General features: G+C 36.7%; 1 protein-coding gene across 4 annotated transcripts in view; it reads left to right on the top strand.

The window, feature by feature from the left end:
• SLC12A6 (solute carrier family 12 member 6) overlaps positions 1-25,152 on the top strand; it is an 86,818-nt gene that overhangs the window by 43,651 nt on the left and 18,015 nt on the right. For 3 of the 4 annotated variants that reach the window (XM_040492195.1, XM_040492192.1, XM_040492194.1), the window contains exons 2-9: positions 4,030-4,074; positions 16,466-16,563; positions 17,802-17,933; positions 19,039-19,185; positions 20,495-20,549; positions 21,817-21,947; positions 22,641-22,882; positions 24,819-25,033. In XM_040492195.1, the coding sequence (XP_040348129.1) occupies positions 4,030-4,074; positions 16,466-16,563; positions 17,802-17,933; positions 19,039-19,185; positions 20,495-20,549; positions 21,817-21,947; positions 22,641-22,882; positions 24,819-25,033 (1,065 nt within the window). The remainder of the gene's footprint in view (positions 1-4,029; positions 4,075-16,465; positions 16,564-17,801; positions 17,934-19,038; positions 19,186-20,494; positions 20,550-21,816; positions 21,948-22,640; positions 22,883-24,818; positions 25,034-25,152) is intronic. The other variant, XM_040492193.1, reaches the window with a different exon arrangement.

Consider the following 25,152-nt stretch of genomic DNA (forward strand, 5'->3'; position numbering starts at 1 on the left):
ACAAGGAAATACTTTGAGGTCATTTTTCTGATTGCATTTACTTGTGAAAAGGTACATGTTTCTATTTCAACTGCCATTTTGACTGGTAGAGTATCATAGGCTTTTGAGTATAATGTGTATAACCTTTTGAGTTATAACCTATGAATAGCTTAGTTTATGAAGGCCATCAAATGTAAAAATAGTTACATTATTGGCAAGTTGTTTCTATTGCAGGAAGTAATTCAGTTTTAAAATAAATGTCATTTTGAGTAACGTATAGGACAACTCCCATTCTTCGGCAGACTTAGGTGTGCCCTCACCAGACGTAGGCAGGAAAAATATTAAATGGGAGAGTTCAGACATAAGACAATAGAAGGATGCCTAGACATATCTCAGAGCAGTGTTACCAGATTGATTACACAATTTGGATTGCACACTCAGAAACACCCCTCAACTTAAAACCATTTACTAGTTCTGATTTTTACATGCATGGCTAGTTTCATTCTAGTAGGTTCATGAACCTGTTTACTCGTAGATTTGCCCTTGTTTCAAGTTTTACATGTATCAGTGAAGTATTTGCAGGTTCTTGGAGGTTAGTCTTCAAATTACCAAGTAAGTATCAAGTAAAGGTTGCCCTGCATTCCTTCAATTATAAAAAATTAAAAACAAAAATCTAAGTTGAATAAAGAACTAAACAAAACACTTATTTCTATTCATCTCAAATACAAGAGGGTGTTCAAAGGAAGAGTCCTGGCTTCACTAGAAAGCGTACATACGGCATGTGTGCACAGCTCAGAAGGCAAGGAAGTAGATAGTATAGAAGGAGGTAATGTTTAAGAAGAAAATCATTTGTTTCCCCCATCTAAAATCATACCTATTCTGCCTGAGTTATCTGAGTTGTTCTTCTATTCATAGATTCCCTGGCAATTCCAAATTACTTGTTTTAGGCTATTATGCTTCATTTTCGGACAAAAAAAGTTAGAATTACGGAGTATCAAGAAGCATGAACCTAAGTTCCCAAAAGATCAAGACTGTCTCTGTGAGCTTTCTCTTTTGGCAATAGTGTGCCATGTCTTTGGCCACTTACTAACCAACCATTCATCTTCTTGACTATAAGTATTAAGAGGTTCTCACCTTTGCTCCATCCTGGCATACATAAAAGGCATTCCCATTAATGACAGCATCTGGGAATCAGAATCTTTTTTTTTTTTTAAATACTCTTTTGGGGCACCTGGGTGGCTCAGTTGGTTGGGCGTCCAACTTCAGCTCAGGTCATGATCTCACAGTTTGTGAGTTCGAGCCCCACATCAGGCTGTGTGCTGACTGCTCAGAACCTGGAGCATGCTTTGGATTCTGTATCTCCCTCTCTGACCCTCCCCGGCTCACACTGTCTTTTTCTCTGTGGAAAATAAATAAACACTGAAAAAAATAATTAAATAAATTAAATAAATAGTTTTTGGTGATTTTGTTTTTTATTATTTATTTTTTAATGTGTGTTTTTAGGGGGGAGAGAGAGAGAGAGAGAGAGAAAGAGAAAGAGAAAGCAGGGGACGGGCAGAGAGAGAGAGGGAGACAGAGGATCCAAGGCAGGCCCCAGGCTCTGAGCTGTCAGCACAGAGCCCCCTGCAGGGCTTGAACCCATAAACCATGAGATCATCACCTGAGTTGAAGTCAGAGGCTTAATTGACTGAGCCAACCCAGGCACCCCTGGGAATCAGAATCTTGAGAAGGGTTGTTGGTATGGTTTTAAGGAGAAAAATAAATGATGCTGATAGCTCCTCTCCAACTTTTCCTTTGGAATCACTAGAATAGATCTAGATGATGACCATAGTTCTTCTGGTTCTAAAATTCTGTGATTCTTTCTCTGTTCTTCTTTCTTGGCTACCTATACACCTGCTTCTCTGTATTGACAGGGCCTAATTTATCAGTTATATGTGTGTGTGTTATGTGTGCATGTATGAGAGAGGGAGAAACAGGATCAATCTAATACACCAATGTACTATAGAACTGTTATTCCTGCTTTGTCTCATGTGCAAACCCATATTGTTTATATATATGGGAAATAAGATGAGTTTAAATTTAAAAACTTGACAACCCACTTGATGGTATGTTGGGGAAAATATCTGAGAATATCTCTTTTTCAAAACCAAATTAAGGAAGAAAATCTAAAAATATATTTTAAAATTTTCGTATAGCATTTGAAACTTCAGTTGTATCAATCAGGTTTCTTTCCTCCTCGATCAGAGTATGTGCTGTTCGTCAGACCAGAATTTGTTAAGGAGTCTGAGTGGTTCTTTCTGTCTGGGATGCTTAAAGTGTTATATTTAATTATATGTAAAAAACATTTATGAGCACCATTGAAAATATTATTTGAATTTTGTTTAAAACAGTAATTCTAAATCTTTTTTGTATCTGGGACCTTTTTGGCAGTCTGAAGTCTACAAATTCCTTTTCAGAGTAACCTTTTTTAATGTGTAAAGGATTATACACACATATAAATATATAGGTATAGCATTAAAAAGAACCCTGTTAGGGACCCCTGGGTGGTTCAGTTGGTTGAGCATCTGCCTTTTGATTTCATCTCAGGTCATGATATCACAGTTCAGGAGTTTGAGCCCCACATCGGGCTCTGCACTGACAGTGCGGAGCCTGCTTGGGATTCTTTCTACCCCCCTCTCTCCCTGCCCTTCCCCCATTCACACATACATTCTCTCCCTTTCTCAAGAATAGATTTTTTTTTTTAAAGAACCCTATTATATTGAAATACAATTATCAAAATATTAAATTCATGATCTAATATAAGTGCTTTTTTATCAATGCATCGAAAAAGATCTAGAAGCCATTTAATAACTACCATAATTTCAAAGTAGTATTGCACCTAAATCATATTATGAAATGCATGCAACAATTATAATGTGATATGAAAATACCAGATATTTATCGTTAACAAAAATCACAGGTACTTTTATGTAGTTTGTTGCTGACATCATACTTGGAGAAAATACTAACTTTCCCCCCATAATTCACAGACACCCTCATCTAAAATTATTTCTGTTTCCCAGACACAGGGAAGCCAGATATAATCCTCATATCTCAAGACACTTAATCTTTGAGGAAACTGGAGCTCAAAGTCTTCCATATTTAGCCCTTAATGCTTTTCAAGCCTTTAAAATAAGCAAGTGGTTAGTTGTTAAATGGTGATTGTCAATACCTCTTGCATTAGGAACTTGGCTTATTGCCACTAGTTTTATTATAGATTACTGAAGAAACATATTTCTAAAAGCCTGTTTAGTTATTTTATCATGAAGTCGAATCAGGACATATCTAGTAATGAGTGCTTTACTTATGTCTTGACTTTGAGCTGCTATGGCCATTATGTTCCTTTGTCATTAAAGAGAAAATGTAGCCCATGTCGTAAGCCCTGAATCATCCTTCTACTTTACGGAACTATTTTTGCTTCGTCAAATTTATGTGATTGTTTTGTTAGTTTACTTTTTTCTGGTTATTTCTTTTTAAATGGAATTATACAATATTTGTCCTTCTGCTTTTAGCTCATTTCCCTTAGCATATTTTCAAGGTTTGTCCATGTTATAGCACGTATCCGAATTTCGTTTCCTCTTTAGGGCTGAATAATATCCCATTGTATGATATACCACATTTTTGTTTATCCATTTATCTGTTGAAGGACACTGGGTTGTTTCCACTTTGACTAATGTAAACAATGCTCCTATACACGTTGTCATATAAATATCTGTTTGAGTCCCTGTTTTAAGTTCTTTTGAGTATATGCCTAAGAGTGGAATTGCTGGGTCTCATGGTAATTCTGTTAGTTAACTTTTCAAAGAAGCTGTGTGATTATTTTTTAAAATAGTTTATTCTGTTTTTATTATCCATTCATTAATGTATTTTGATCACTAAAAAACTTTTGGTTTTTGGTTTTTGGGGTTTTTTTTGCTTATTTCCTTGGTTGACTTTTGTTGCTGATTTTTAAGAAATTATTTGTTTTGGTCATTCATTTTTTTCTTTTCTTTTCAATTGTTTGTTTTTCAGACCCGAGTCAGAACTCCATCACAGGGGAACACAGCCAGCTGTTAGGTATAGTATTACTATGGGATTGACTTTCTCTACAGTCACCCTTTTCTTGCTTATACTAACAGACATTACTCCCATTTCTAATTCTATTTTCTATCCCCTCTTCTGCTTTTCACTTCTCGACATTTTTTCCTGGTATTTCTGGTCCTAACTTGATAAGTTTTAGGAAACTACTTGTACAATTGATTGTTGAGCCTCAATGTACTCACATATAAAAATAATTTACATGGTTCTGTGTTAAAAAAAAAAAAAGAGGGGCGCCTGGGTGGCGCAGTCGGTTAAGCGTCCGACTTCAGCCAGGTCACGATCTCGCGGTCCGTGAGTTCGAGCCCCGCGTCAGGCTCTGGGCTGATGGCTCAGAGCCTGGAGCCTGTTTCCGATTCTGTGTCTCTCTCTCTCTCTGCCCCTCCCCCGTTCATGCTCTGTCTCTTTCTGTCTCTCTCTGTCCCAAAAATAAATAAAAAACGTTGAAAAAAAAAATTAAAAAAAAAAAATCCTTTAAAAAAAAAAAAAAGAAATCTGTAGGGGCACCTGGGTGGCTCAGTCGGTTAAGCGTCTGACTGCGTCTCAGGTCATGATCTCACAGTTTGTGAGTTCAAGCCCCACATCAGGCTCTGTGCTGACAGATCAGAGCCTGGAGCCTGCTTCGGATTCTGTGTCTCCTTCTCTCTCTACCCTCCTCCACTCACACTCTGTCTCTTTCTCTCAAAAATAAACAAACATTAAAAACAAAAATTTTTTTTTTAATCGGTAAAAATTAGATCTTTTTTCCAAGATAATTTTGTCAAGAAGATAACTATAATATTCTATAAGCTTGGGCTTTGCAGCTACTTTGCCCTTTTTATTATTTTTCTTGGTCTTTAATCGCCCTCATTTTAATTGCCGAAAGTACTTCATAAACAGCATGACCTTAAGCTGTAGAAGTTGATGTTCCAGTTCTTTATCTATTAAATAAGTTTTGGAAATAAATTTATTTCTTCTAGTTATCACATATTTAAATTTCAGTAAGCTTGTAATTTAATAGGTATTTCACAGCATCACAAGACTGATAAAAAATTAAAATAAAGAAAGGAAACCTACTCTGGTGAGGATTCAGACAATAAAGAGTATCTGTACAGAAAGTAGTGTTCTAAATTATCTCTTCTCCTCGCCACCTTACCTCTATCCCCTGAGGTACTTATTCTTGGAAATTCTTTAGAAATTTTTAATTACACATTTTCTTACCATCTATGACTATCTTTTTTCCTTTTTTCTCCATGGAATTATACTCTACAGACTATGACTTCCTTTCTTTGACTTAACATTTTACCTTGTGACATTTCAGTACATAAAGATTTGCCTTATTCCTCTGTTTTAGAATAGTATTCCATTGTATTCCTGTACTTTAATTTTACACAGCCAGTTCCCTATTCTGGACCATTTATTCCCAGGTGTTTTACTGTTAAAAATTATGTTACAGTGAACATCTTGTACATATACTCTTGCAATCTCATTGCCAGTATATTTGAAAGAAAAATTCCTAACAGTAGAATTCTTTGATCAAAAGGAATACCTGTCTTCAAAAGGATACATCAACTTAGACTTCTACCAGTTAGGAGTGTGGAAGCATACTTGGGCTCCCTATCATAAAAAGTAGATAACCAATCTTAAAAATTTTTTTTTTCCCTAGATGAAGATGGCATGTCTAGTTTTTATTTGTACTTCTTTAATTATGAATGAGGTTAAGTGCTTTTTAAATACACTGACAGCCGTTTTGTATATGTGTGTGTCTTTTGATTTGAGGCTTACTTTTTGTTGTTAGAATTTTTGTTTGTTTTTTGTTTTGTTTTTATTGAAGTATAATTAACATACAGTGTTACATTAATTTCAGGCGTATACCGTATTGGTTGGACAATGCTATACATTGCTCAGTACTTGCCACCATAAGTGTAGTCACCATCTGTCACCATACAATGTTATTACAGTATTATTGACTATATTTCCTATGCTATACTACTGATATCCATGACTTACTTGTTTTATAACTGGAAGTTTGTATCAGTCTCTTTTTTTTTTTTTTTTTCCTATTGAATTTAGAGGCACCTGGGTAGCTCAGTCAGTTAAGTGTCCAACTTCAGGTCAGGCCATGATCTCACGGTTCGTGAGTTCAAGCCTTCTGTCGGGCTGTCTGCTTTTAGCACAGAATCCATTTTGGATTCTCTGTCCCCTTTTCTCTCTGCCCCACCTCCTGCCTCACATTTGCATTCTCTCTCAAAATAAATAAATCTTTTTAAATGTCAAAAGAATTTTAAATCTTTTTAAAATTTGAATATAGTTGATATGCAATGTTACATTAGTTTCAGCTGTACAACGTAGTGATTCTGCTTCTGTATACTTTATGCTATTAATCCCCTTTATCTCACCCATACCCCCACCCACCTCCTCTGTGTCAACATTTGTTCTTTGTTTTTAAAGGTCTTTTGTTTGTTTTCTTTTTATATACAACTTGTAAGTGAAATCATGTGATATTTGTTTTTCTTTGCCTGATTTTACTTAGCCTAACGTCCTGTAGGTCCACCCATGTTGTTGCACATGGCAAGATCTCATTCTTTTTTATGGCTGACTATTCCATTATATATGTATAGCATATCCTCATCCATTCACTTATCAGTAGAAACTTGGGTTGCTTCTGTAGTTTGGCTGTTATAAATAATGTTGCAATAGGGGCACCTGGGTGGCTCAGTCAGTTAAGCGTCCGACTTCAGCTCATGTCATGATCTCACAGTCCGTGAGTTCGAGCCCCACGTCGGGCTCTGTGCTGACAGCTCCGAGCCTGGAGCCTACTTCAGATTCTGTGTCCTCTCTCTCTGCCCCTCCCCTGCTCATGCTCTGTCTCTCTCTGTCTCAAAAATAAATAAGAACATTAAAAAATTTTTATAAATAATGTTGCAGTAAACACAGGGGTGAGTATATCTTTTCAAATTCATTTTCCTTGGGTAAATACCCAGTAATAGAATTGTTTGATCATATGGTAATGCTATCTTTAATATATTGAGGAACCTCTATACTGTTTTACTCAGTGGTTGCTCCAATTTACATTCCCACTAACAGTGCATGAGGTTTGATTTGAGGCTTATTTTGATTTTTACATTGCTGAACTTTTAGCTCTTTGAATAGTGCAGAGCAGCTATGTAAAATATAAGCTATCAAAAAGTTAACAGTAAGGAAAGTACTTGACTTGTTTGCTCATTACAGGTTCAGAGTATTGAAGAAACTGGGATACTCCTTTTCTGATCTTCCTCTGTTAAGAACCTAAGTTTCTGGTGATAATTCTCATTTGTTTGAGAGAGTTTATGTGCGGGAAGAGTAACTGACACCCTAAGCACTCCATAAATATTTTTTAGGTAAATGGTTTGACATAAACATATAGCTAGAAATCTGATCACAAGGGTCCTAGCCTTGTGATATTGGGTTGTCACTATTCTCTTTTTTTTTTAGACTTTTATATTGGATAGTTTATTTAGACTGTTCAAAATTATTCTTCTCTGTACAAAAATTTCATATTTGGATCAGGAATGGTTAAGATTTCATTGAAATATTTAGGCAGACCATGAAAAGTAAATTTTCCCCCTAAATTATTAAAACAATTCTGTCTCTGATACGTGCCGACAGGTGGAGGAGTTTGAGGGTAGTTTATCTTCTGGCCAGGAACATGTATGTAATAGAGGTAGGGAAGGACTTAGCTAATGAAGTGGACAGTGAGGGGAGTTGGTATCATTCCAGTGCAAGCTGGATTTTGTTTCCAATGAAGCACTTTAAGTAAAAGATAGTAAACAAATTGTGGGCAAAAAGAAATAGTATGATTGTGAAAAAGACTTCTCTTAGTATTATTAGCTGAAAACCCTAATATCTGCTAAGAGACTACTACAGACATTACTCTCGTTTGGCAACCTACATTTGCATTCACTTTTAAACAAACCTGGGAATGTGTCCAGAGTCTTTTGGCTAGATTCTCAGGTGAGTTCATCGTGCTACCCTGGGTTCTCCCTCCGAGGTTCATTAGATGAGATTATGTTCTTCCTTCTCATGCTCTTAATAACTACATCTTGTGTGCCCCATCCTGAGTTAGTTTCTTTGTTTTCTTTTTTTCCTTTCCTTTCCTTTCCTTTCCTTTCCCTCTACACCTAATGTGAGGCTTGAACTTACGACTCTGAGATCAGGAGTCACATGCTTTACTGATTAAGCCAGCCAGGTGCCCCTTTGAGTATCTTTGTTTAAGCTACAGCCTCAAAATCCCTCAAAGCCTGGTTTATTTTAAAAAAAGAAGAAGTTGGGGTGCCTGAGTGGCTCAGTCGGTTAAGCAGCTGACTTCGGCTTGGGTCACCATCTCACAGTGTGTGGGTTCGAGCCCTGCGTCGGGCTCTGTGCTGACAGCCCAGAGCCTGGAGCCTGCTTCGGATTCTGTGTCTCCCTCTCTCTCTGACCCTCCCCTACTCACACTCTGTGTGTGTGTGTCTCTCTCTCAAAAATAAATAAACATTAAAAAAAATTTTTTTTAAAGAAGTTTGCAGAAGATGGAAAGGTGATTTTTTTGGATTATATTTTCTAACCATCTTATAGTTCCTCAGAGAGGGCATTGGTAGTTTGAATTAAAATCTTGCCAGCTCTCTATAAAAATCTTGGTTAGGGGCACCGGGAGGGCTCAGTGGAGCATGTAACTCTTGATCTCAGGGTCGTCGGTTTGAGCTCCACCATATATGTAGAAATTACTTAAAAACTTAAAAAAAATAATCTTGCTTAGGATAATTAGGCCTAGTACGTTAAAAACTACAATTGCTTTGCCTGCTGAGTAGAATTTATAATAGTATCTTTCAGACCTTTTAAGTTTCTTCCTGTCAGTAGGGGGAAGTTATTTTAATATATCTGTTGTTGGCACTGACTCATCAGATCTCTTACAAAACTTAGGGTTAGGCTGAGGAGATGGATGGAAGAGTGAAACTGCTGTTGTGAGAAATAATTAAGCTGTAATGAATTTTGCTGTGTATATGTGTGTGTAATTTTCAATTTAAAACATTTTAGTAAGCAAGTAAGCAAATGAGCAGTGGGCCCTGGCATTTTTACAACAATTTTTACCAAACACCCAAGGAACAGTAATTCCTCTTCTACAGTTTCTCCCAAGGAATAGAAAAACAAGTAAATACTCCCCAACTCAGTTTGAGGATTGCATAACTTTGATTCCAAAACTTAATGCCAGTGTGAGACAAGTATGGGCCAGTTTTACTTATGAATACAGATACAGATGTCCTAAATGAAATATTTGCAATCTAAATCAAGCAATATATTTTTCTAAGTTACTCCTGACCAGATTGGGTTTCTGCTAAAAATACATTGTTGGTTTACCATTAAAGATCAATTTATATAATTCAGTGTATTAACAAAAGGAGATTAAATGATTAATCATCTTAACTGACGCAGAAAAAGAATTTCATTTGAAATATATCCAATATTTAAATTCATGAGTTCATATTGAGACTTTAAAAAGCTAATTAGTCACCATTGGAGTATTCTGGTGAACGAAGTTGGTTAATAAAGGGAAAGAATAAAGTATTTGCCATGCTTTTAACTGTATTAATGGGTAACCAAACAGTATATTAGAGGGAATATCTCTTTATAAAAGTATTTCAGCTAGTAAGTTAAGGAAGAATAATAGAAAAGAATATCACCATTTTGTAAGCCCTCATAAATTAATGGATCTAGGCATTCATCACCAACAGTTGCTAGTATCTCAGAAAGAAAACCTCCTGACAGAAGATCAAAATACCACTGTGAAGGAGTTTTCCTACCTCTTCCTTAAAAATACTGCATGTGGTTAAGCCTCTAGACCTAATTAGCAATTTATAGGAACTACAAAAACCGAACAACATTTAAACATCATATAGATGTCATCATCAAAATCAGAAACCCTACTGAACACCGGACATGGTTTCTTCAACAAGTAAATAGTGAAGAAAAAGAGAGTAGACACTTGACTTAGGAGATACAGCAGTCAATCATACTGCATGCCTCTTATTTGGCTACTGATTGAAGCAAACTGTAAAATCAAAAACATAATTTGTAACATTTGAGACAACCTTTCATGTTCACACAGTGCATAGTTCAGACCCAAGCCTGTGCCAGAGGAAATTAAATACATTTACTGCTCTTGTTCTGCCTAGCTCAGACCAGCAAACATCATTTGACGAGATCAGGAGACTAAGGGAGGAATGTGAGATTTATTTATCTTAGCCCCCAATTGTAGTATAGTGGCAAATTATAAAAGCAGCAATATGGAGGTAATTGCACCACAAGAATAAAGTTTTTATTAAGAGCAAGACATTTGATATACCATTTTATGTTTACCAAAAAAAGTATGCCATAAAAAATGGAAATTTGAAATTTGTAGTAGAATCAATGGCACTTATCAGTCTCTGTTTGACTTGTGCAGTGAAACACCAGTAAGTTCCCAGTAATGTTAGCATTATCTGGATAGTAAAATGGGGAAAAACAAAACATAGTGATCTGTTGGGCTGTTTAATTGATAGTGTCAGTAGGTATCCTTCAAAGGAATCCTCTTAGGATTCTGGATAATCATAAAACAGCCCTAGGACATGCATTTGGTTCTTAGTTCCTGCAGAGTAAAACTTGTTATTCAGAAACTCTAGAATTTCCATTCCATTTGGGATTTCCTGAGGTTACAGTAATGACCCAGACTTCTGAAGGCTGTACTTTTGAAACAGCATGATTTCCCACCAAGAAACTGAGATTGAGAATTGATCCATGCCTTTCAGTTAACCACTCCTGATGAGAACTTTGTTCCTTGCCTGGAAGGCCTTGATCTTTCATGATTGACCAGGATCTCTACAGGACCCTCCCACTCCTACCACCACCACAGGTAGACCCTAATAAGATATAATCTTGGAGGCATCATTGGTCTTGTAAATGTAGGCAATGTCTCCAGGGATATTTCTTCCATCTCGAAATAAACAAGCAAATGGAAGTTGGACCAGAAACATCCATGACCAGAGTGTCTAAAAGTTAAGGTGGTTGTACCTGAAACTTGAGAATACAGAGGCCCTGAAAGAGGTGCCATGGCTGCAGCAAGGGGAGCCAGAGCTTTTAGGATGTGGCTTGGACCAGTAGGCAGCAGGATGGGGCAGGATTGTTCTGAAGCCAGATTTTTATAGCAACAGTATTGTGAGACTCTTGAACCAGCAGGAAAGTAGGATGTTGGATCTGGGATTCCTAGTCACATAACCCTTAAGAGGGATAAAGTGGTTCTGAGTCTGGGATACAAAACTATCAAATGTTTTCATCAGTAAAAGGTGCAGTTAGATGAGCATATTACCCAGAAATGAAGGACTGTTTAGAGAGGAGAACAAATGGAACTTGTAGAAAAAAAAAAATAGTTATTGATACAAAAAATAAAATTAACGGGTTATAAACAGGTAAAAGGGGTTTGTGAACAGAACAAAAGGAAAATTACACCTAGACACATCTTTAATGATGCTACAGAACATTTAAGAAAAGATCTTGAGATCCACCAGAGGTACAGATCCTCCCCAGAACAGCAGAATGACAGAATTCTCCATAGCGAAACATATAGCAAATGATGTCTTAGTGTTTGCAAAGCTTTTATTATCCTAGAGTTGTGCTTGGCAAGATACTCAGTAATAATTAGGACAAAATACAGGCAACTGTTGCTAAATAAAAGCCAAGAACGTTTCTCACCGCAAGACTTGCTCCAAGCTAGTGGTTTACAACTGAGGACAATTTTGTCCCCCAGGGGACATTTGGAAATGTTTGAAGACTTTCATGATTGTCATTGTGGGAGATGCTACTGGCCTCTAGTGACTAGCAGCTAGGGATGCTCTTAAACGTCCTATGATGTAACTGTATGATGTACTACAACAAATACTTATGTGGCCTTGAAATTTCATGATGCTGAGTTTGAGAAACTCTGAAGGAATTGTAAAGAAGGGACCTCAAGTAAACGGGAAATGATCCCAGAAGAACAGTGACCTTGACCTTGACCAAAGTCAGTGTTTTGTCTCTGAAATATTTTTAGTGTCTTACTGTGTAGTAAAATTAACTACTAGAAATATTGGACAGAACAGTAATATTATGTGAATCAGAGGACAGTTGAAACTGAAGTGTTCAAGTGTGTTGTTTGTGAGGATGACAGATTATTGATTAAACTCACTTAACAGTTTAAGTAATATATGTGGTAAAATTTCAAAAGTAATTACTGAAAAAAATAGAATGAGGAAACTCCAAAAGAGGAAAGAGAACAAATGGAATAAGGGAAAAACAAACCAAAAAAAATCCAGGGAGAGGGGCATCTGGGTGGCTCAGTCGGTTAAGCGTCTGATTTTGGCTCAGGTCATGATCTCACAGTTCATGAGTTCAAGCCCTGAGTAGGGCTGTGCGCTGACAGTTCACAGCCTGGAGCCCGCTTCGCATTCTGTTTCTGTCTCTCCCTCTGCCCCTCACCAGCTTGTGCAGGCACGCGCTCTCGCTCTCTCTCTCTAAAAAATAAATAAATGAACATTAAAAGAGAGAGAAATCCCAGAGAGAGAAAATGAGAATGAATCATAAAAAAAGACCAAATAGAAATTTTAAAATCCTATCTTTCCAGTCGCTCTCTCCTTTCCTCTCTCTGTTTCAGCCATGTTACTCATTCTGTTTTATGACTGCATTAAGGTTGTTTCTGCTTTAGGATTTTTTAAAATTACTGTTCCCTCTGCTTGAAATGCAGGCTTTTCCTGAACATTCTTTGTCAAGGGTGTGCTACAGCCAACTCATACCAACTCCTGAGAACCAATTGTATGCATCTCTTCCCAAAACCATTCTCAGTGACTTCGCATTAGTAGTTTATTTTTTTTATATGAGAGAGCACACGGGCAGGAGAGATGGGCAGAGGGAGAGAAAGAGGGAGTTTTGTTTGTTTTTTTTTGAGAGGGAGAGAGAGAATTTTAAGCTGGCTCCACTGCCAGCATGGAGCTTTCTCACAACAGCGAGATCATGACCTGAGCTGAAATCAAGAGTCAGATGCTCAACCAACTGAGCCACCCAGACGCCCCAACACGTTAGTAGTTTACAATTGGCATGTGTGAGTATTTACACTGTGGAAATGGACAACCACTATAAATCAGTTTTATGTGTGTGTGTATATGTTTTTAACTGTCTTCTGTGACTTCATATACACACAATGAAAGCAACATCTTTAACTGCTCTGTCTATTGCTGTATCACCAGGACCTAGAACAGTGCCCAGCACATCATAAGAACTTAATAAATGTGGGGTGCCTGGGTGGTACAAGTCGGTTGAACGTCCAACTCTTGATTTCGGCTCAGGTCATGATCTCAGGCTTCATGAGTTCGAACCCCACATCGGGCTATGCCCTCAGTGCAAAACCTGCTTGGGATTCTCTCCCTCTCTGTCTGCCCCTTCCCCACTCAGGCACACTATCTCTCTCCTAAAATAAATATTTTTTTAAAAACCTAATAAATGCTTACTGAATTAACTGAATAAATGGATTACTTAAAACCGGTGATAATTTTAAGCTGTGTCATTCTCTCTTTAGGATTTTCTGGAACCATTAGAGGAAAAGAATTTCATTTTCTTTTTTTTTTTTTTTCCTTAATGTTTATTTTGAGAGAAAAAATCGCATGCACAACAGAGAAGGAATAGAGAGAGAGGGAGACAGAGAATCCAAAGCAGGCTCCATGCTATCATTTTCCTGTTTTGTTTTGTTGTTGTTTTTTTAGTAACTTTTTATTGTGGAAATTTCCAACGATATAGAAAAGTAAATAGAATAGGATAGTGAACCTCCATGAAGCCATCACTCAGTTTCAACAATGTTGAGAATCTGTTTTCAATCCCCACTTAATTTTTTCCTGGAATATCTTAAAATTCCAGACATTACATGATTTTATTTACTTTAAAAAAAAAAGTTTAAATTTATCTGTTTCAAAGGTGGGGTTTTTTGTTGTTTTTGTTTTTGTTTTCTACATTTGATTAGAGTCAGGATTCTAACAAGTTTCACACCTTGTACTTGGTTGGTATGTCATTTTAAGTCTCAAATTATGAATTCTGCTTTCTTAGTTTATGCCATTTATTTATTGAATAAGTCAGATTATTTGTCATGTAGAATTTCTCACATTCTGAATTTGGTGATTGCCTCATCTTTGTGGTGATGTTTAGCGTGTTCCTCCTCTGCTTTGTTTTGTTTGTTTTCTTTGTTTTGTTTTTGTGAACTGATAGATTTAAGAAGCTTGATTAGATTCAACTTCCATTTTTTTGGTAAGAATACATCATAGGTTGCACAGGGTACTTTTTATTGTATTACAGTAGGGGTTTGTGTCGTCCACTTTTAACAAGCAATGTTAACATTGATCATTGAGTTCCAGATCACCCTGATCCATCCATTATAAAGTTATGTCTTAGCCTTTCATCTAATGGTTTTAGCAACCATTGATGATGATTGCCTAGATCTATTATTTCATTAGGGGTTGAAAATTGGTGGTTTTTTTTCCTAATCCATCTGCCTTTAAAAATTTTTTTAATTTAAATTTCAGTTAACATACAGTGTTATATTAGATTCAGGTGAATCAGTATAGTGATTCAGCAATTCTGTGCATTACTCAGTTCTCATCATGATGAGTGTACTTTTTTTTTTAATTGTTAAGTTTGTTTATTTATTTTGAGAGAGAGAGAGAAAGACTCTGTCAACGCAGAGCCCAGTGCAGGGCTTGATCTCACAAACCAGAGATCATGACCTGAGCTGAGATCAAGAGTTGGACCCTTAATGGACTGAGCCACTGAGGCACCCCATGATGAGTATACTCTTAATCCCCTTCGTCTGTTTTCACCCATCCCCCTCCTCTACCCAACTCCCCTGTTGGTAACCACCAATTCTCTGTAGTTAAGAGTCTGTTTCTTGGTTTGTCTGTCTCTTTTTTCCCTATGCTTGTTTGTTTTGTTTTTTAAATTCCACATTGATTAGCTAGAATGTTTCTATAATGAAGAAATTTTCTTTAACTTTTTCATCACCTAAAAATATAGTTGGTACAGGAAAGGCAAGATAATTGCTTGATTCTTTCCATTTATTGTTTTTCATATATGTTGTGTTCTTAGTAACTTGCAAAGGTGACTAGTTGTTTTATTTTTAATATATTGGATATTTCACATACTTACTTTTCAATTCATTGCATTATTTATTTTTAGTGATCATATTATCCCATTTTTAGCCATTAGGGATCCCATCAGGTTGGCTTTTCTGTCCTTTGACATGATCCAGTTATTTTCATAGCTTGTTGACTGTTTCCCAAACTTACATTTAAGGTTATAGGACTTTAAATTAATTTCTTTAAATTTTATATTAGTGTCTATTTTATCAATATTTAAAGTCTTAGTTCTTAATGACATTTATATATTTTTTTATTTTCTCTCTCTCCTACGAGGTGATTATAATTATATAACTCTTACACAATACAGAACCAAAGCTAAGGATACAACACAAACTTTACTGTGTTAGGGAACCCAGTCTCTTTATCTCTCTCTCTCTCTCTTTTTTTTTTTCTTTATAGGTGGTTCACCAAATGCTTGTGGGATGAAAAAAAATATGTGGCAGGAGTTTGTACAAAAATAATTCTTGGTTACATGACCTAATGTCATTTTTTTTTTGTTTTTTTTTTTTTGTTTTTTTACCTAATATCATTTATAAAAGGTTGGACATCTGTAAGTAGAGGGCTTTTGCTGCCATTGTTCAACAGCAATAGTGTATAAAGGTATTATATACTAAGGACTCAATAAGTACTTTTTAAAAAAATTTTATTCTAGATTTGGGTGACTTTAAGTGTAGGGTCTCTGTAGGTTAGAATCCTAAAAGAATAGTGTGTCCAGAGGCCTTTTGTATTAAGAAAAGCAATGACCTATGTTGACCTCTTAGAAATTTATTTTTGCTCCTTTTCTAGAGGGAGCCACATTCTCCAAGCAACGCTAATTGAGTTCTCCCACTCTCAGGTTAAAGTTTGAATATGAGGGGTGCTTGGGTGGCTCAGTCAGTTGAGCGTCTCACTTTGGCTTAGGTCATGATCTCACAGTTTGTGAGTTTAAGCCCTGCACTGGGCTCTCCGCTGTCAGCACAGAGCCCTCTTCATATCCTTTGTCCCACCCCCACCCTCACCCCTGCTCCTTCCCTGCTCTACTTACGCTGTCTCTCAAAATAAAAAAATAAACTTAAAGTAGTTTGAATATGAAAATGGGTTCTGTTAATACAGAGGCAACATGAAGTTATTTGGTGCTGATACTTCTTTGATACTTCTTTAATACCACTGAGAAACTGACTTGGTTTACTTTTTTTTTTTTTTTCCAGATGATGGCCATAATAAGAAAGCTCGAAATGCTTATCTCAATAATTCCAATTATGAAGAAGGAGATGAATATTTTGATAAAAACCTGGCACTCTTTGAGGTAATATTTGGGAGAAGACTAGGGCAGAGATTTCAGGAATAGAGATTTCAAGATCGCTGTTTTCTATCCCATTTAGTTTTAAAACAGTACAGCCTGGATACTTTTAAGAATTAATTGTTAAAGTATAATACTTATGATAACTTGTCATTATAGTTGATTTATTTGTGTAATCTAATGATCACTAATAAGTACCATTAAATCAAATTTCTGAGTATTGAGGAAGAATGTTGGCATTCTTCCTCAATATGGGGGACCTTGCTATCTAATTCAGCTAGGATGTGAATATTTGCATTATCTACAAAGTGTAAAATAGTGAGTTTTTCAATCTGTGTTCGGGAGGACTATCACTTACCTTAGAACTACTAAATCAAAAATCGGTGTAGGAAGTAGGCTGCTAGATTAAGAGGACCTTGTAGGTCTTAACCTGAGACCCTACGGACTCTGACGGCGTCTGCAGGCAGGTTCTTGAAAGGAACCTACTTTAGTCCCGCCTTTGTTTCTGGCTTTGGACAGTGATGTGAATGTTAGTTCTCTCAGCATACTTATCTTTTAAATGATATTTTCTTACAGCTTACTTGAAGAAAAGATCTGTGGTGAATATTTACTTCAGTCACAAAAGGTTTTTTTCTTTTAATGTTTGTTTATTTTTGAGAGAGAACACAGCTGTGTGCACAAGACAGGGAGGGGCAGAGAGAGAGGGAGAGAGAATCTCAAGCAGGTTCAGTGTAGGGCTCGATCTCACAAACCACGAGATTATGACCTGAGCTGAAATCAAGAGTCGGACCCTTTACTCACTGAGCCACCCAGGTGCCCCTCAGTCACAAAAGTTTTTTAATGAGCTATCCGTATGTGCTGCAATAAATAATAGCCCTAAATTTTGTTAGAATGTTGGTAGCCTAAAGAAAGGGGCACTGTAGTTAAAGATAATATTACCAACATTTTTTACAAGGTTACAGCTGTCTGTAGGGGCCAGTGTGATTTTGTTTTTACTGTAAAGTTAAGCTATTAGAAAGAATCCTAAAGCTTTTCACTTAATCTTATAAGGATTCATGTAGCCCTGATTAAGTGATATTTTACCTTGGGAGGAAAAGAAAGCCTCACTGATGAATTGTCTTAAAATATTTATCTGTGAAATATTTTCTTATTTAATTTGCAATTTTCTGATACATGGGCCATTTTGATGCTTATGCTTCCAGTGTTCTTCATTACTCATTTCTTCCATGTTTACGACTTTATAGGAAGAAATGGACACAAGACCAAAGGTATCTTCTCTCCTCAACCGTATGGCCAATTATACTAATCTGACACAAGGAGCGAAGGAACATGAAGAGGCAGAGAACATCACTGAGGGGAAAAAGAAGCCCACCAAGGTGAGGCCTTAGGATAACAATGATAAATAAAAAGAGTCCCATATATAAGAAAGGAGGAACTATCCAGGGCATCACTCTGTGCTCCGTAACTATTGAATGCTTGCTTTAAGCCAGGCACTGTTCTGGGCACCGGGGTCATAGCAAAAAGAGAACCTACAACGTCCTGCTCTCATGCAGTCCGAATTCTGGTATGAAGAGATAGTTGTTAAACTGTATATTAGATGTTGATAAATGCTCTAACAAAAATATAAGCAGGGACAAATAGTAGCTACACTTGTGGCATATCATAGGCAGAGACTTGTCAGATCACTATGTTGTACGCCTGAACCAGTGTAACATTGTGTGTCAACTATACTTCAGTAATTAATTTTTTTTAAGGCAGGCTAAAGAGACTGCAGCTGGCCAGCAAGAAAGCCAGGGCAGAAGGGGTTGCTGTTGGAGAGAGGTTAGTCAGGGAAAGCCCTTCTGACGGTGATATTTGAGCAGAGACCTAACCAATGTGAGACAGTGAGCCTGGTTGGGAGAAGACCGTTGCAGGGAGAGGAAATAGCACTTGAGAAGAGGAGTGTCCACGCCCACCTGCTGATGCCATCTCTCTGTGGTGAAGTGGTTGGGTTTTTCAAAGACTACATTTCAGTTTTTCTCAAAATGAAAATACGGAACAAGGTAGCTTCCTGGTTGTTCAGGAATTAAATGACCCTCAGATCTTCATTTTACCAACTGTATTTACCAGCTACTATGAAAGATTTATACCACATTCTAAAGGAATTCCATCAAGTCATTATTCAGTTTAGATGAAAAGGGAAAGCTGATAGCTTCAAACTACAGAACATTTTAAAAGGGGGGGATTGTGGTCAAATACTTATGTAAAAACATATGGAGACCTGTGTAAAGTAAAAATGTATAGTTCTAGGACTATTAAAAAGTATGGTGATTGACATTTATTAGATGGAGATTTTATATGTGCCTCTTCTAGGATATTCTGATTATCTCTGCCTAATAATTAATATGGTAGTTGGGAGCAAGTTTTTATACACAAGTAAAGGGATAAAAGCATGGCTTCTAGATGACTATATAATTTTTCTTTTGTCAACTTTCTTTCCAGACCCCTCAAATGGGTACTTTCATGGGTGTCTACCTCCCCTGTCTACAAAATATTTTTGGAGTGATCTTGTTTCTACGCCTTACATGGGTTGTGGGCACAGCAGGCGTTCTTCAGGCCTTCGCAATCGTCCTTATCTGCTGCTGCTGTGTAAGTCCTGAGTTGGCTCTTAGAAATCACCTGGAACGTTGCAAGAGCTCAAGATTATATGCACTTGACCTGTTTGAGAATAAAACAAAGGCTAATAGGGGAAGACTCATGATCTCAAAATGAGAGATTATTTTGATATTAAAATCTGAAGGATTTTCAGTTATTTAGGACCCACTCTTCACTGCTTAGATCTATAATATGATGTACTAGAAATTACAAAGGAAGACTTCTTTCTGGAGGGAGTAGGAGATGTAGTCCTTGACTTCAAAGAATTCAGAATACAAACCACTTGTATTGATGGCACCAAAGTTGTGATAGAAAATGATGCCGCACTACTCCAGTATAGTATGGAGAAACAAAATGGATTGTTGTTTAGGGTGAGGGGCATTTGTTTTGTTTTCAAGTCTCATCTGTTCTCCCTTCCCTAGAAATTCAGGTGTGTTTTCCAGGTCCTCTCCGCACTGTACTGAGAACATTCTGATCTTCCTTGAATTTAAACTCCTCTTATGCATTATAAGTTGATTATTATAAAAAATGTATTTTTTTGTTCTGTTACCTGCTGACCTCTTTCATTACTATCATTATTATACCCTCCTTGTGCATTAGGCTCACTGAGTACATACAAAGCAGGATAAGCAGAGATAGTTCCTATCATTAATAAATTAAAATTAACAGTACTACCCCCCCCCCTTTTTGTTTTCTTAGTCTTAAAACTTCAAGGTCATGTTTGGCTCCTTGGTCACCTCTCACATCTAATCAGCTACCAGTGTCAATCAAGTCTCCCTCTGAAATCTCTTACCTACAACCCTTCCTTTATATTCCTGTTTTTTCACTGAACTGTAATAGCCTATTAACAAGTCACTCTGTCTTCATCTGCTCCCTGTCTGCAGTCCATTCTATACTCTGTTGCTCCCAGGCAATGTTTTCAAAATATAGTTTTTATTAGTTCAGAAGTCTTCAGTGGTTCCTTTCCTTACTGAATATTGTTCTTGTAATATCTAGTCCTTAGTTTCCAGTCTGTTTTCCAAGTTAACTAGGAGACCAGGGTGAGATCAGGGGTTTCTACTAGCCCCTAACCTACTGATTATGACATAGAACCATTTTAACAGAATACTCAAGATGATAGTAATTTGACTAGTGCAATGAGTTGAACCACATCATATTTCCATGCTATTAGGTATGACATCCAACTCCGTCCATAAAGTATGTAAATTATTCAAACAGTGCTCTGCATTCCACAGATGGGAAGATAGTACAGAAATGTCATCTTTATAACAGTAACAGTCTTCTCCTTTCACTTCCTTTACAGACAATGTTGACTGCTATCTCCATGAGTGCCATTGCCACTAATGGAGTGGTGCCAGGTCAGTTGGCTAAGATTGCATTTCAGGGATTGTCAACAATTACTGTATGTTTATGCTGTGAAGCCAGAGGTGCAAACTTCCAAGGGACAGAGTACTATTTAGTCTGTTGGTCATAGGCATTCACACTCTTTGACTTTAGAATACATTCTTTAAGTCTCTTTATGTCCTAAACTAGGGGAACCTCACTCACTGTTGGTGGGAATAGAATCTGATCCAGCCACTCTGGAAAACAGTATGGAAGTTCTTCAAAAAATTGAAAGTAGAAATACCATATAATCCAGTAATTTCATTTCTGGGTATTTACCCAAAGAAAATGAAAACACTAGATCAAAAAGATATAGGTGCCCTTATGTATAGTGCTGTATTATTTACAATAACCAAGATATGGAAGCAACCTAAGTGTTCATCAATAGATGAATGAATACAGAAGTTGTGGACACATACACACAAAATAGAATATTACTCATCCATCAAAAAGAATGAAATCTTGCCATTTGCAACAACACAGGTGAACCTAGAGATCCACTCATGCAAATGAAATAAGTCCAAGAAAGACAGATGCCATATGCTTTTACTTATATGTGGAATCCAAATAAATAAATAAACAGACAAACAAAAACAGAGACTCATAAATACAAAGAACAAACTAGTGGTTGTCCATGAAAAGAAGAGTAGAGGGATGAGCAAAATAAGTGAGAGGGAGGGAATAAGAGTTACAAACTTCCGGTTATAAAATAAATAAGTCATGGGGATGAAAAATACAGCATAGGGAATACACTCAATAATATTGCAGTAACATTGTATGGTGACAGATGGTAACTGCACTTACTATGGTGTGCTTAATGTACAGAATTGTCAAACCACTATGACGTTGTACTATACCATTTATTAAAGTCAACCATACTTCAATTAAAATAAAAAGGAAAAAAATCTCATCATGTTCTAAGCTAGAAGTCTTAATTTGTATCACATTCCTATCTTCTTTTAGTTAGGATATATATTATGGGGCTATCTCATGCCTGTAGTAAATATTCCTTGATATTTATCTAAGTAATACTGACAAGTTGAACTAGTTGGTGTGGAGCATTAGCTATGCAGTATATTAGAAAGGTTTTATCCTTTATTTCCCATTAGCAAATATACTTTTTATCAAAACATTGAGAGTTTTCAAAAGCTTGAAGCATTTATTCTTCTTATTTATGACTTTGTTTACATTCTTCTTACCGGTGTACTTTCTTTATCCTGCTTACATTGTTTTGTCTTTTAGCTGGAGGCTCATACTTTATGATTTCCCGGGCCCTGGGCCCAGAGTTTGGTGGGGCTGTTGGCCTCTGCTTTTATCTTGGTACCACATTTGCAGCAGCCATGTATATCCTTGGTGCCATTGAAATTTTTCTGGTGAGTAATGGCTTAATTGTGGTCTACAGTGTAGAAAAGATAAGAGATTTGGATTTATTTTGTTGTTTGGTAGCAAAACTTCTGAGAGATCCGCTGTAGAATCAAACAAGTGATTCACTGTTAACTTGTCATTGACTTCCTGTTGTGAGTATAAGTCAGAATGGTTGAAAGTATCCACTGCCTGCCTACTGCTTCCCTTCCACCCGTTTACTAACACCCTACCCACCTCACCAAGAAGTGGAAGTCGTGAGGCAAGACACACTAACAGGGAAAAAGTAAAGTTTATCTTTTGTCATATCTTTATCCCCCCAAAATAAATGTTTTTCATTTCTTTATTCACTGGATTATTATTATTATTTATTTTTTTTTTTTTTACTGTTTAAAATGATAGGTAAGTAGGAATAATAAGGTAGGACCTAAGGTAATCATTATAATTATTTTACATAACCCTTTGAATAAATTATTAATGCATTCTTTGCTGTTTCCTTTGGGAAATGCAGATATTCAGAACAACATGTAGCCTTAAAAAAAAAAAAAGATCAATGCTATCCAGTTTTTGCAGGAATAGGTTAAGTCTCCAGTCATTTTCTATCTTAGCTTTTCTTTACTTTGTGAAAATAAATGCAAATTACAACAGCCCTTTTACTTGATGACTATAAAATGACCTCATTTTCTACTTCTTTCACTTAACAGGTATATATTGTCCCCCGAGCTGCCATCTTTCGTAGCGATGATGCACTCAAGGAATCAGCAGCCATGCTAAATAACATGCGTGTGTATGGCACCGCGTTCTTGGTTCTCATGGTATTGGTGGTATTCATCGGTGTGCGCTATGTGAACAAGTTTGCCTCACTTTTCCTGGCCTGTGTCATTGTGTCCATCTTGGCCATCTATGCTGGAGCCATCAAGTCTTCTTTTGCCCCTCCACACTTCCCGTATGTGTCTGCCTCTTACCGGCCATCATTACTGGGTAGTCATTGACAATATCTGGTGATGTGACCACTTCAAGTTCAATTTCACAGTGTCCCTGAGATTTCACTTGTGGATAAGCTCAGTTAGCATCTAGGCAGGAAGCCTCCCCGCAAACTATGTCATGTCAATCCTCTTCCTTATGTCCCAGGCATAGAACTGGCAGCTGTAACCATCATTTGGATGTAGATACTGAGTTTTGTTTTAAAACCTCCTTATAATGGTTGTGCTTGCTTAAACTATTCATGAAGAGCTTTACAAATAATATAGTTATTACCGGCAAGCTTTGTAAAGTATTCAAAAGTTGGATTCCTGTTATTAATGAAATATCAAGAGAGTCAAAGAAACCTTAGCTCCTATTTAAATATTTGTAATTACCCTTTTTATTTTGCTGTTAATATCATAGCAGACTTTCTACTTATAAAATAAAGAGGAATACATGTCACATTTGCATATATATCTCTCTAGAGAGATTGTATTCCTTACCATAAGTAGTACAAGTACATTAAACTATATTTTTTGAAGTAGCAATGGATTTGTACAGATAGGTGACTCCCAGGTCACCTGTTCTCTGTTTGACTAGTGGCATAGGGACTAACCAGCACTGAGTGTTTGTAATCTTGCTACAGAGATTGTCTTTAAGAAGCATCTGGATTATCAGGTATCAAACTTATCAGTCCTATGTTAATTAAACCTGATTACAGAAAAATAGTTGTTTCAAGATGAAAAGACAGATCCATAGAGATTAAATGACTTGCCCAAAAGTTAGTTAATGGCAGAGCACAAACATGAACACTTTGATTTCCTAACTCCTGGTGCAGTATTTCTTCTACTATGCTAAATGATGTCAGTGATAAATTCCATCATCAGTTTTTAGTCTGCTCATTTATGGGCTACAACAAGCCGAAAGTACTGAAGGCTACTGGATGTCTTCACTTGAGAAATTCCACTTTGTCTTAAGTTCTTCTTTGATTCTTCTCTCTTTTGGTGGGTAAAAGGTCACGATGTGTGGTATTTTCTTTAAAATATTCCAGCAAAACAAGACAGAATTCCCTAGAGGAACACTAAACCAGACTGTGCAGTGTTGGGTTATCGAAGCTGAGTAATGGGTACATGGCTCATTATACATGTATGCTGTCATTTTGCAGATTTGAAAAGTTGCTTTGTTCCTCTTGAGAGTTACTTGAACTGTGGGTGTATTGTTCTTTTGTTCATATTTATAGCTCCGGGTTAAAGAAAAAAATAAAATCAGCAGTTATTATTTGTAATATCCTTAAATACCCTCACTCCCACTGGGTCTAGGCTTACGTTCAAAAATAGTTTTCTCTTAGGCCATAGTGGGATGTGCCTTCTATTTCAGCCAAGCTGTTTTTCTCAAAACGGTAGCCAGAAAGTTTGACCTTTAGCAGAACATTTTCAAAGGGGTTTTTAGGAACATAAGGCTTTTCTAGGCCAAAAAAATAGGGGAAAATTTTTTTTGTCAGAAGAACAAAAGGACTCTGGGATTCTTTTAGGCCTAACAATTGGTTAATAACCTAGAAAATTTGGAAGATGAGTAAGTACTGTGTCTTCAGATAGTTTTTGTATTTGAATTCTGTCACTACCACTCGAGTAGACTGCTTTATCTCCCTAAACTTCAGTTCCTCCATCCACAACATGGAAATACTCATGCATATTTTGTGAGATGGCTGTGAGGATTAAACTGCAGAAAATTTAAATCCGCATTTACAGAATGAGTCAATAAATGTTAGTTCTTTTCCCATCCATGACAGTAAAAGCTCTTAGAGATGAGGTGTTTTGTTTTAACTTTGCTAATCTAATTTACTAACCTATTTCTAACCTATCTTCTTTTCTTAAACGTTTTTTCCCCCTTGCTTCATCTTTTTCTCTCTTTTCACTTAGGGTCTGCATGCTGGGTAACCGCACCCTTTCATCAAGACACATTGATATTTGCTCTAAGACCAAGGAAATTAACAACATGACAGTACCATCAAGGTTATGGGGCTTCTTCTGTAACTCAAGTCAGTTTTTCAATGCCACCTGTGATGAATACTTTGTTCACAATAATGTCACTTCAATCCAGGGCATTCCTGGATTGGCTAGTGGTGTCATTACAGGTAAGTTAGGAGGTATTTGAACAAGTTTTTTATTTGTTTCTGAGGAAAGCGGGCCTTTCAATCTTAGACTCTTATATTGTCCATGACGCCTCACTGCCATTGTATCACTTCCCTGCTTA

The sequence above is a fragment of the Herpailurus yagouaroundi genome, unplaced genomic scaffold, assembly GCF_014898765.1.
Source record: "Herpailurus yagouaroundi ecotype Mexico unplaced genomic scaffold, PumYag 184, whole genome shotgun sequence".
NCBI lineage: Eukaryota > Metazoa > Chordata > Mammalia > Carnivora > Felidae > Herpailurus > Herpailurus yagouaroundi.